Below are 11,669 nucleotides of genomic sequence, written 5' to 3' on the forward strand. Positions count from 1 at the left end.
ACCCTGGTACGTCAGAGGAAAAATAATACATAACGACCTCAAAATTGAACCTGTTTCGGAATTTATTAAAAGAACGTCAATTAAGTTCTTTGAAAAATTACCCCAGATTCGCAACGAGTTACTAAATCTACCTGCATACGATCCTGCTTTACCCAGCTCTAGGAAAAGACCTAGAGCTGCAATTGATAATGTTTACATTAATTTCCCAGCCGTAAAAAAGCTGAGGACATCGTAACTCTGTTGCCAATTTGGTGGCTTAAAATTCTCAAAATTATTACTGTTTAGGCCCTAGATAGCTACGATGTGCTACACGCGTGATAATTTTCTGTAATTTTATTCAGCCCAGTTATGATCAGTCCCCCATAGAAAAAAGGCACGTGCAACGTAAATCCATTAAAATTATCTATTTACCCCATAAATAATCATTTTTATTATTTTAATTAATTAAATTAGATCAAATATTGAAAAATATGTATAAATCAAATTAATTACCAAATTTCATGACGTTAGAGCTTTACTGCGCTCGTCTAAACTAGTTCAATTAAATTTAACTTTCCCTAAACTAACAAATTAAAGTATCTATTCCAAATTATGATGTGGAGGTGCTCGTGACCACTTTGTCACATCGCGGAACTCCGAAACATCACGACGTTGCCGTTGCCGTCTCAAAATTGTGTCAGCATATGTACGATCTGGGAGTCCGTACATGTTCCCTCTGGAGGATTTAGAAAAACTTTTAAATTTAGGCCCAAACGTCATCATTGCGGGCGATATGAACGCAGGTCATATCGCCTGGAATAACTATAAATCAACTAGGTATGGAATGCAGTTGTTTAATTTTCTTGCAACGCAGGACGGAGTCAATGTTTTGGCGCCCCACTCTCCAACCCACATTAATCAAGTTAGCTCAAATGACTCCGTCATAGATTTCGCAATATTAAAGCGAATTCCTTTCCACTCTCAAATTAGAGTGCTAAATTGTTTAGATTCTGATCATCTTCCAGTAGTTTTGACTTTTGATACTGGAACCTTTTCTCTAAATTCACCAGCACATTTCTCCACCAACTGGGAGAACTTTCGGCATATTTTAAATTTAAAACCCCTCCCTCCCTTCAAAATTCATAGCAATGATGACGCAGAAATTGCAGTTGGAAGTCTAGGAAAAACTCTAACGGAGGCGCTCGCAGAAGCCTCAAAACCAAAATTTAATAAACCTCCAGAAAAGCTTCCTTTCGAAATCCAAACCAAAATTAAACTGCGAAACTACCTGCGAAGAATTTGGCAACGTTCTCGCGACCCTCAAGTGAGAACGGAACTTCGCAGAACCCAGGATGAGATCAAAGGGTTAAAAGTAGGTCACTTCGAGCAACAGCGAGCTAGTCAATTAGAGAACCTAGACACAAAAGGCCTCTGGCGCCGCTCCTCCTTTATCAGAAAACCATTCTCCCCGATTCCCCCCCTCAGAGGGGGGACGGGGGAACTCGCTCTAGCTCCCATTGAAAAGGCGGAAACTTTGGCAGATAGCCTACAGGACCAGTTTGCCCCCCACGCGGACGCGTGGCTGGCGAACCCCCCACTGACTCAATTCGTCACAGATCAGCTGGAGAGCTTCTTATCGCAACAACACGTAAACAACCTGCAGCCCGTTCGGCCCACGGAAATCATGGAATTCATGAATAACCTCAAGCCGAATAAATCGCCAGGATTGGATTTAATTACAAATCGCATGATTAAAAACCTCCCTTTTAGATTTATTTTATACTTAACTTTTCTAATAAATAAATTAATGGAATTGTGTTATTTTCCCGACTGCTGGAAAACAGCTGTGGTTGTCCCTATTCCAAAACCAAACTCTGATTTGACTTTACCTCAAAATTTCCGTCCCATCTCGCTACTTAGTAGCTTGAGCAAAGTGTACGAATCTGTGCTCCTCAAACGCCTGAATCAATTTCTCAGCGACAAAAATATTTTAATTTCCGAGCAATTCGGATTTCGTAAAAACCTGTCGACGAATCACCAGCTAATTCGTGTTACAGAATTGATTCACAGTGGCTTTGAGAAGTCCCAAACCACAGGTGCACTTTTTCTGGACGTAGCCAAAGCCTTTGACAAAATTTGGCACGAAGGGCTTTTATTCAAGTGCATGCGACTTGGATTTTCGGCGCAATTTGTCAAAATTTTACGCTCGTACCTACTTTCTCGTAATTTTCGGGTACGAGTTAACGATGTAATTTCTTCCCCCAGACCAATCCGAAGCGGTTGTGCGCAAGGAAGTTTACTCTCTCCAACTCTTTTTAACATTTATGTTAACGATCTACCTAGAGCTAGCAATTGTCACTTAGCAATTTTTGCAGACGATACCGCCATTCTTACACAGCATAGGGACCCAAACATAGTCATATCAAACATTCAACAGTACATGACCATTTTGCAGTGCTGGCTCATCGGCTGGAAAATAAAAGTCAACCCAAGTAAATGCGCGTGCCTCCTGTTTACTAAAAAAGTAAATATGCCTGACCTAGCCCCTATCCAAATTTTTGGCCAACCCGTCCCCTTTGTAAATGAATACAAATACTTAGGGTTAATTTTAGACGCAAAATTAAGCTTTAATAGTCATATTAAAGCAGCCCTCACCAAAGCTACTAGAACGAGTGTTAAACTCAACAGCTTAATTTCTCCTAGGAGTAAGCTATCGATTAGGCTCAAGCTTCTGCTCTACAAAGCTGTTTTAAGACCAATAATGATGTACGGCTCCCAAATATGGGGGGCGACATCAGCCACAAACATTAAGAGGTTGCAAGTTTTTCAAAATAGGCATCTGATGAAGATTGTTGACGCCCCCTGGTATATCAGGAGAAAGATCTTACATGACGATCTCAAAATTGAACCTGTTTCGGAATTTATTAGAAGAACATCAATAAATTTCTTCGAAAAACTGCCCCAGATTCGTAACAAGTTACTTAATCTACCTGCTTATGATCCTGCAGTACCCAGCTCTAGGAAAAGACCTAGAGCTGCAATAGACAATGTCTATATAAATTTCCCCTCAGTTAAAAAACTGAGAATTAATTAACTCTGTTACCAATCTGGTGGATTAAATTTTTCAAAATTATTTGTTTTGGCCTCAGATAGCTACGATGAGCTACACGCGTGAAATTCCTTGAAATTTTTCCTTCAGAAAGTTTAGTTCCAAAAAAGCCCCAATAGTTAAGGCACGTGCAACGTAATTCCACTAAAGTTCTATTTTACCCCATAAATAATTTAAATATTATTTTTAAATTAATTAATTGTATCAAAAATTATAATAATATGAATTAAATACCAAATTTCATGACGTTAGAGCTTTATTGCGCTCGTCCAAACTAGTTCAATTAAATTTAACTTTTCCCTAAACTAACAAATTAAAGTATCTATTCCAAATTATGATGTGGAGGTGCTCGTGACCACTTTGTCACATCGCGGAACTCCGAAACATCACGACGTTGCCGTTGCCGCGGTTTCGTTATTAAGAATATTTTTATATTACGTTTCAGACTCTCGACTGTCAAGATGTCCGAGGAAACAGCCGCTGCCCCTGCAACTCCAGCCACTGCCACGCCTAAGAAAAAGGCAAAAAGTGGCGCAACCAAATCGAAACCTAATCCTCCAACTCATCCCAAGGTTTCCGAAATGGTTGTGAAATCCATCACCACTCTGAAAGAGCGAGGTGGCTCTTCACTGCAAGCTATCAAAAAGCACATCAGCAGTCAGTACAAAGTCGACATCGACCGTTTGACTCCTTTCATCAAAAAATATTTGAAAAGCGCTGTCGCTGCTGGAACTCTGGTTCAAACCAAAGGAAAGGGAGCTAACGGTTCATTCAAGCTGAGTGCATCCGGTCAAAAAACCAAGGAGCCAAAGAAAATCGTGAAAAAGCCTAAAAAGGAAGGAGCTGCTTCTCCAAAGAAAGCAAAAGCCCCTGCTAAGAAAACGGCCAAGCCGAAGGAAAAAGCAGAGAAAAAGAAGAAGCCTGCTGCTGCTAAGAAAGCCACTGCTGGGGCTAAAAAAGTAGCCAAACCCAAATCTCCTAAGAAGGCAAAGGCTACAAAGCCAAAAGCTCCCAAGCCCAAGAAATTAAAAACACCCAAAAAAGCAGCTCCTAAAAAAACTTCCAAGAAGTAAATGGACTGAACAAAAAAATTTTTCGTTAAAAAAAAAAAACGGCCCTTCTTAGGGCCATAAAACAGGTGTAAAAAACACATGTGCCAAGCCAAAATTAATTTAATTTAATATATAATTCCCACAGTCATTTACTTAAACTTGATCAAGCCATTTTTTTTTTTTTTTTTTTTTTTTCATTAAAAGCCAAGAAAAACCATAGCACACACAATAATATGTTTTAAACACATTTAACAACTCAATATTTTTATGATACATGTTTAAGATGCAAACACTTCAAAATCATGTAAAGTGAATAGTGTGTAATGGGAATCAGAGACATGTGTTTATATTCTATTTCACACCGTGTATATAAATGAAAATATTAATTGAAAAAAAAAAAAATGCTTGTAATGAAATAATGTTTATACAATAATTGTGTCATACTGTTCAATTGAGTATTTTGTTTTACAAAAGAAACAGGTTATTATTCATGCAATAGTTGTACACACATATGCAGTCAAGTAATTCTTATTTGTGTATGTGTAAGCAGCACAAATAAAACAAAAATTCAATACATATTAAAAAAAAACATTGAAATGCAATAAATGAACATTCTTAATATTTAGCAAAAAACAAAAATTAAATCATTTATAAAATCAAATCTGCAAAATGATGATAACATTTAAAAACAATAAATAAGTGCACCATAATTATTGAAAATAAATTATTATTAAAAAAAGTCTGTCTATAAGTAATCAAATGAAAGCTTCTTATTGAGAGACAAGGCATGGGTGTCTTCACCAAATGACATTTCAAATCAATCACACTGATTAGTTAACCTCTAACCCTGATTTGCATGTTTATTTATGGTATAAGCACGTTACCATAGAAATGAATGCTTGACAACTGATTCTACGCATGTGCAATTCTCATATGTTGACATTTAGTTTCTGTTTCTTCTTAGTGTATAATTATTAATTCTGAACCCCTGCTTTCAGGAAAATTATTTTTGTTTTTTTCTTTGGGGGGGGGGGGGGGTAGAAGGATGTAAATTCTAGCAGAAAAGTATATTTTTATATCAAATATACAATGAAAATGGTTGTTACTTAAGAAAGTGACAGAGCCCATTTTTGCTTAAAATGTTGGCAAATTTTGCATGTACAGTCTTCTGTTTTGAAGATTTAATAAGTTTATATCTTTTAAAAAATAGTTGCTGGTCGTAGAGTATTGGGAAACAGAAATTTAAATACATCCTCCCACTCTCCAAACTTCCTTTTACATTTGATGCTTTGTGTTTTCAATATACATTCATTTTCATTAGAAACTCATTTTAGATCCTGTCCACTGATGTTTTAAATTGTTTTCTTCAGTTATTTCAAAGCAGTTATAGTTTATTTGCTTTAAATGTTAAGTTTATTATTCATTGAATTTTGTCATTTATGTCATAATGCTATGAACCATATCACCTTTTTTATTTATTGTTATTCTTTTTATTATTATTTTATTATTGTTAAGTTATTAAAGGAGTCAATGAAACTTGAAATTTTTCCTATAATTGATTAGAATGAATTTTTTTTTTTTTCTCAATTCCTTCTTACCCCCCCCCCCCTTCTTTTTCTTTTTTTTTTTCTTTCTTTCTTGTCACTAAAAAGAAGGACATTGTTCAAAAGATAATTTAAAAGATCAAATCATTCTTCTTCAATTAGGACACAATTTAAATTTCTTATCATCAAGAACAGCACTTTCTGAGAAATGAAAAGTTATTTTCTTTTTATTACACCCTACATTATTACTTTATTTTTAATTGCACCCCCCCCCCCCCTCCTTCTTTATGTGCTTCTAATAACATGAATATAAAATAATTATGTTTTAATAGCATTACAAACAAAACAGTGTTCAACAACATGTGTTGGCCCTGAAAAGGGCCTTTTTTTTTTTTTTTTTTTTCCAGTGCAAGGGATTCCAACTTTCGCTTAACCTCCGAAACCGTACAAGGTACGTCCTTGCCTCTTTAGTGCATACACAACATCCATAGCAGTGACAGTTTTCCTTTTAGCATGCTCGGTGTAAGTGACAGCATCTCGAATGACATTTTCCAAGAAAACTTTGAGCACACCTCGAGTCTCTTCGTAAATCAAACCTGAAATACGTTTGACTCCGCCACGTCTAGCTAAACGCCTGATTGCGGGTTTTGTAATACCCTGGATGTTATCACGAAGAACTTTACGATGCCTTTTGGCACCCCCCTTTCCAAGACCCTTGCCTCCTTTACCACGACCAGACATGACTTCTCAAATGAGCTAAAATGACTCGAATGGCCCGGGACGGCAAAGCGCCCTCATTATATAGTGATTTCACACACGCCCCTGCTCCGAAGAGTGAAACGCGATTGGTTACTTTCAGCTTCGCAGCAGTGTGTATAAAATGCAAGCGAGGTAGCGCGGGGGCATTTTCATGTCATGATTCAGTCTCCAGCTATGGAGGGAGACGGACGCTCTGAGGACTCTAGTAGTTGCAAGAGTGTTCTTAGTGATAAGTCTTACTACAGTGGAAAAGCCAGTTGCGCTTCAGATTTCATTATAAGCATTCAAAACCACTGCCGACAACTAAAGAGTTGGAAAAGAGAAATAAACGCAGCTGATTGTAAAGCTTACAACGTCAAAAGACAGCTAATTGGAGAGTGTAGTCTCTCTGAAAAGGCGGAACTATCGAAACGTCTAGATGACCTTAACAGAACAATTGATTACAACAAAGACAAACTTAACTCTGCAAAACCATGCATCAATAAAGGATGCCGAACCCACGATGGAAATAAGAACTTATGCACCTACATCTCCACATCCCAAGAAAAAATGTTAAGATTAAATTACACTGCGTCGACTTTCATAGACACGTTGCAACAGATGAAAGAAGACAAACTTGAACACACAGCCCAGTATCTTGAAGACTACTCCAAATTGAAAGAAATTCAAATGGAAATCAGGAATATCGCCAGCGAGCTGGATGATATAACCCCCTGCCCATTGGAAAACTGCGAAAGGCATACCCCTGATAACGTAAAGCAGCCACCTCAATCTATGGATATTGATAACACACCGGAGGAAAATAACAAGAAAAATACCAATACTGAAGAAAACTACCAAATGGTTAGCCCGAGAAAAGCCGCTAAAATGAGGAAAGTCGAGGACAAGCTAGAAGTTATGGATACATCGAATAGATTTGAAGCATTAAATGAATTGCAGGATAACCAAGAAAAAATAGCGAACAGACCAGCCACCATAAATTTAAAAATTACAAGCAACTACAACGTAATTCTACAAGAAATTCATAGAAGGTTCCCCCAAACAGAAAACAAATTGATAAGAAACATGATAGCAATCAGCCCAGCAACGGAAGATGAAAGAACACAAATCATTGAACTGCTAACTGAAAAGAAAGAAGAATTTGTTCTATCAGAAAGCCAAGACGAAAGACCTATCAAAGTTATCCTGAAAGGCCTCCCAGTTAACACAGAAAAAGATGAAATCACAAAAGCTCTAGAAGAAAGAAACTACAAGGTAAACAGAATCTCCCAGCTCAAAAACCACAAGCTACAATCCCTTTACCCAATTTTCCTCCTAGAAATTAAGAAAACTGAAAACGCCCAAAACATATTTAATGAAAAATTCCTACTACATCTAAAAATCAAATTTGAAAGCTACCGAAGAAAAACTACTGCTACCATGTGTTATAACTGTGCTGGCTTTTTCCACACAGCAAGGAACTGCAGAATGTCCCCGAAATGCATCAGATGTGGTGGTACCCATGCAACAAGAGACTGTAATATCACTGAAAAAATTAAAGATCCAGTCTGCGTAAACTGCGAAGAAACTGGCCATACTGCTGCCTGGAAAGGATGCTCAAAATTCCCCAAACTTATAACTTCCAACGGGAAATCTACATACGCTGAAATAACCAAGAAAAATCAACCAAGACAAGACCCAAAGCCCATTTCAACACCCAGGAATCAGAACACGGTGCCCACTTCAATGGCAAGTGAAGAAATAACATCGTTCCAAGAAACCCTGCAAATCATAAGAGAACTCAAAGAAATACTCCAGGAATTCCCCAAATTAATGGAGGCAGTGAAACTCGCAAGAAAAACAAATGACAAAGAAGAGAAAAAGCTTATCATCCTTAACGCGCTGATCGGCTAAGTCCCCTCAGAATTTCAAGACATCCCACTACAATAACCCAGCTTTCTGATTGGTTCCCCAGGTACAATGGATTATCCGGCTCCGGCCCCACTTCAAGACCAAAAGTGCTCCTACTTCACCCTCTCCTACTCCCTTGACCGTCTGCTTTGCTATTGGCTGAGACATCTCACCCTCTCTCCCTCACCTGCCATGCGACTTTTCATCTGTCGATATTGCTGCATTTCACCTTCAACCATCACTGGAGACGTTACAGTCTATGGAAATTTATGTCAAGCTAGGCCATCTCTATTTGCTATGTTGGAGGTAGCCCACATCGGGCGGGTACTCCACTAATCTTTGCTATTTCAGCGGGGGCATTTTCCATTCTCATTTCGACTTGACGATGCCTCCTCAAGCCTCTGGTAAAGCTGTTAAAAAGGCCGGAAAGGCCCAAAAGGCTGTTCGTGCCGGTGATAAGAAAAAACGCAAGAAGCGTAGGAAGGAATCTTTCGCTATTTACATCTACAAAGTTTTGAAACAGGTGCATCCTGATACCGGTATTTCCAGCAAAGCCATGTCAATCATGAACTCTTTCGTGAATGACATTTTCGAACGTATCGCAGCCGAATCTTCCCGATTAGCTCACTACAACAAGAGGAGCACAATTACCAGTCGGGAAATTCAAACAGCTGTGAGGCTTTTGTTGCCTGGTGAATTGGCCAAGCACGCAGTTTCCGAAGGAACCAAAGCTGTCACCAAGTACACTAGCTCCAAGTAGAAAAATGGAATCCCTCGTTTAAAAAAAAAAAAAAGGCCCTTTTAAGGGCCAACACATGTTGTAGAACACTGTTTTGTTTGCAAAGAACAATGTTTATCACAATAATATAAAAAAGAAATTGAAATTTCAAGTGTGTGTATACATAATCATATTAATAATTCACAATATACTTTGTGTAAAAAAAAAAAAAAGAGTAAGTGATTCATGGAAATTAAGAATAATAGTTTAAAACATGTGTAGAAAATGATAAAATTAATAAATAAATGGGTTATTAGATTTTTAACACTTACATGCATCTGTTAACTTTCAATTCATTTTATTTCCGTTTTTGTTTTGTTTTTAAATTCTTCACACTCTTTCTAATTCTGGAAAGGAAATAAGAAAAGGATTTTTAGTGAAAAATAATTTATAATAACATTCAATCACTATTGATGATACTTCATTACAATTTAGAATCACAGGTACAAAATAAATAAACACTTCGTGCAATAAAAACGTATTTTGTAGGGAAAATTAATAAAACACATCAAATAAATTAATAAAAAAATAATAACATTACATGCAAAAGGATCAAATCTGAATTTTTGAAAGTGAAATAAAATTAAAAAGATGCCAACAGCACGCGGTGTTCCCAGGTGGTCACCCTCCCAAGTACTGACCGCGCCCGATGCTGCTTAACTGCGGTGATCAGACGAGAACCGGTGCTTTCAGCATGGTATGGCCGTTGACATTCATCTGGTGAGAAAATACATTTCATGTCCGATCTTATATATACGATACTAATACTCTACAGGTGCGATAATGAACCTTTTCGTGGGGGGTCTTGCTAATGACGAGTGTCATTAGCGCAGATGGATGTCGCTAATGACAACCCTAATGACCCTTTAATGAGGGTCGTAAAAGGACCACCCTAATGACCCTTTAATGAGGGTCGTAAAAAACGACCATCACTGACCACACACGATGGCCAGGGGGGACAATGGGGATCGGATGACACCACCCACGGCGACAATTTCAATTGCCCACAAGCTGCAAGCGAATTGACACCGACAGCCAAAAAGAGACCGTGCATTCACGTTCATGTTACAATACTCTTATCAAGTTTTTTCTTTCTTTCTTTTCATTACGCACTCCTACAAGAAACGAACACGAGACACAGATCACACCCCACAAAATATAAGAAAAAAAACCCTCTATTAAAAAAAAAAAAAAAAAAAAAAAAAAAAGGTTCTTATAATAATAACTAACTCTCCTCTCAATTGAAATTATCACGCGATGAGTCGTTTTCACCTAGGAATTTGAAATGCTCAAAAAATTCCAATCCGAAGACAGAAGACACTTTATTAAAGGTCACTGTTTACTTATCATGTTTACATCGGCTGTCTGTTTATTTGATTTGTTTGCCTATAATTAAAACACGTGACAATAGGAAAGAAACGGCTCTCTTGAATGCCGAAGATGAGCGCTTTGCGTGCATTTTTGCGCAATTTCCTTGCTCTCCGATTGGCTGAAACCCGGTTTCGCGGTAGTACTATATAAAAGAGGGCGAAAAAGTTCTCTCTCTCCTGAACTGTAATCATGTCTGGTCGTGGCAAAGGCGGTAAAGTTAAGGGAAAGAGCAAGACTCGTTCTAGCCGAGCAGGGCTTCAATTCCCTGTCGGTCGTATCCATCGACTTCTCCGAAAAGGCAATTATGCAGAACGTGTTGGAGCTGGAGCACCCGTGTACCTGGCTGCCGTGTTAGAATACTTAGCTGCTGAAGTGTTGGAGTTGGCTGGTAATGCCGCCAGAGATAACAAGAAAACTAGGATCATTCCTAGACATCTCCAACTCGCCATCCGAAACGACGAGGAGTTGAACAAACTCCTTTCCGGAGTAACTATTGCTCAGGGTGGTGTATTGCCTAACATTCAAGCTGTCTTGCTCCCCAAGAAAACCGAAAAGAAAGCCTAAATTAAGACTTTACAAGTTAAAAAAAAAAAAAAAAAAAAAAAAAAAAAAGGCCCTTTTAAGGGCCAACAAATTATTAAGAATTAGCTACTGAACACTTGTAAAAATAATAAAAAAAGGGCAATATATTGAATTTTTTAAAAAAAAAGTTAGACATCGATTTTTTTTTTTTTTTTTTTTTTTTTTTAAATTTATGAGTATTACTTTTTAATTTATAAACTGAATGAATTTCCATAAGAATGCATTGTATGGAAGGGTTTCTATGACATGCACAGTTTAGTGTTACAAGAATTGGGCTGGGTAGTAATGAAACGAAACGTGTTTCTGCTTACACTAAAGAGAAACTGAAAGGGTCCCGGAATGTGGTGCCATCTAGCGATCATGCTAAGAATTCGAAACTGGAATGCATTTCGCTATTAGTAAACAAGAGGAGAGGGAGATGTATAAATTGATGAAATGGAAAGTTATTTGCTTTTTGAAACATGAACATTCAAACATGCTTGTGTAAGAAGAGATTTACATAAAAAAAGGTGAGTATTTCATGGGAAATTAATATTATAAATAAATACATAATTATTAACATATTAATTAGTACATGGTTGTGTGTGCTATGGTGTTTCTTGGCC

General features: G+C 37.5%; 3 protein-coding genes and 1 non-coding gene across 4 annotated transcripts; 2 read left to right on the plus strand and 2 right to left on the minus strand.

Annotated features, from left to right (window-relative positions):
• Nucleotides 1-6,094: 6,094 nt before the first annotated feature.
• On the minus strand, nt 6,095-6,469 carry LOC129975161 (histone H4). Its single transcript, XM_056088124.1, has one exon. It carries the CDS (start codon nt 6,423-6,425, stop codon nt 6,114-6,116), a length of 312 nt encoding a protein of 103 aa, XP_055944099.1. The 5' UTR covers nt 6,426-6,469; the 3' UTR covers nt 6,095-6,113.
• A 1,956-nt stretch (nt 6,470-8,425) lies between these two features.
• LOC129975157 (histone H2B) lies at nt 8,426-9,121 on the plus strand. The gene has a single exon (XM_056088121.1). The coding sequence runs from the start codon at nt 8,719-8,721 to the stop codon at nt 9,091-9,093; it is 375 nt and encodes a 124-aa protein (XP_055944096.1). The 5' UTR covers nt 8,426-8,718; the 3' UTR covers nt 9,094-9,121.
• A 582-nt stretch (nt 9,122-9,703) lies between these two features.
• Nucleotides 9,704-9,822, minus strand: LOC129976788 (5S ribosomal RNA). The gene has a single exon (XR_008785210.1). It is a non-coding gene; the product is annotated as a 5S ribosomal RNA (ribosomal RNA).
• An 834-nt stretch (nt 9,823-10,656) lies between these two features.
• On the plus strand, nt 10,657-11,070 carry LOC129975156 (histone H2A). Its single transcript, XM_056088120.1, has one exon. The coding sequence runs from the start codon at nt 10,672-10,674 to the stop codon at nt 11,044-11,046; it is 375 nt and encodes a 124-aa protein (XP_055944095.1). The 5' UTR covers nt 10,657-10,671; the 3' UTR covers nt 11,047-11,070.
• Nucleotides 11,071-11,669: the final 599 nt, after the last annotated feature.

The sequence above is a fragment of the Argiope bruennichi genome, chromosome 7 (genome assembly GCF_947563725.1).
Source record: "Argiope bruennichi chromosome 7, qqArgBrue1.1, whole genome shotgun sequence".
Lineage (NCBI taxonomy): Eukaryota > Metazoa > Arthropoda > Arachnida > Araneae > Araneidae > Argiope > Argiope bruennichi.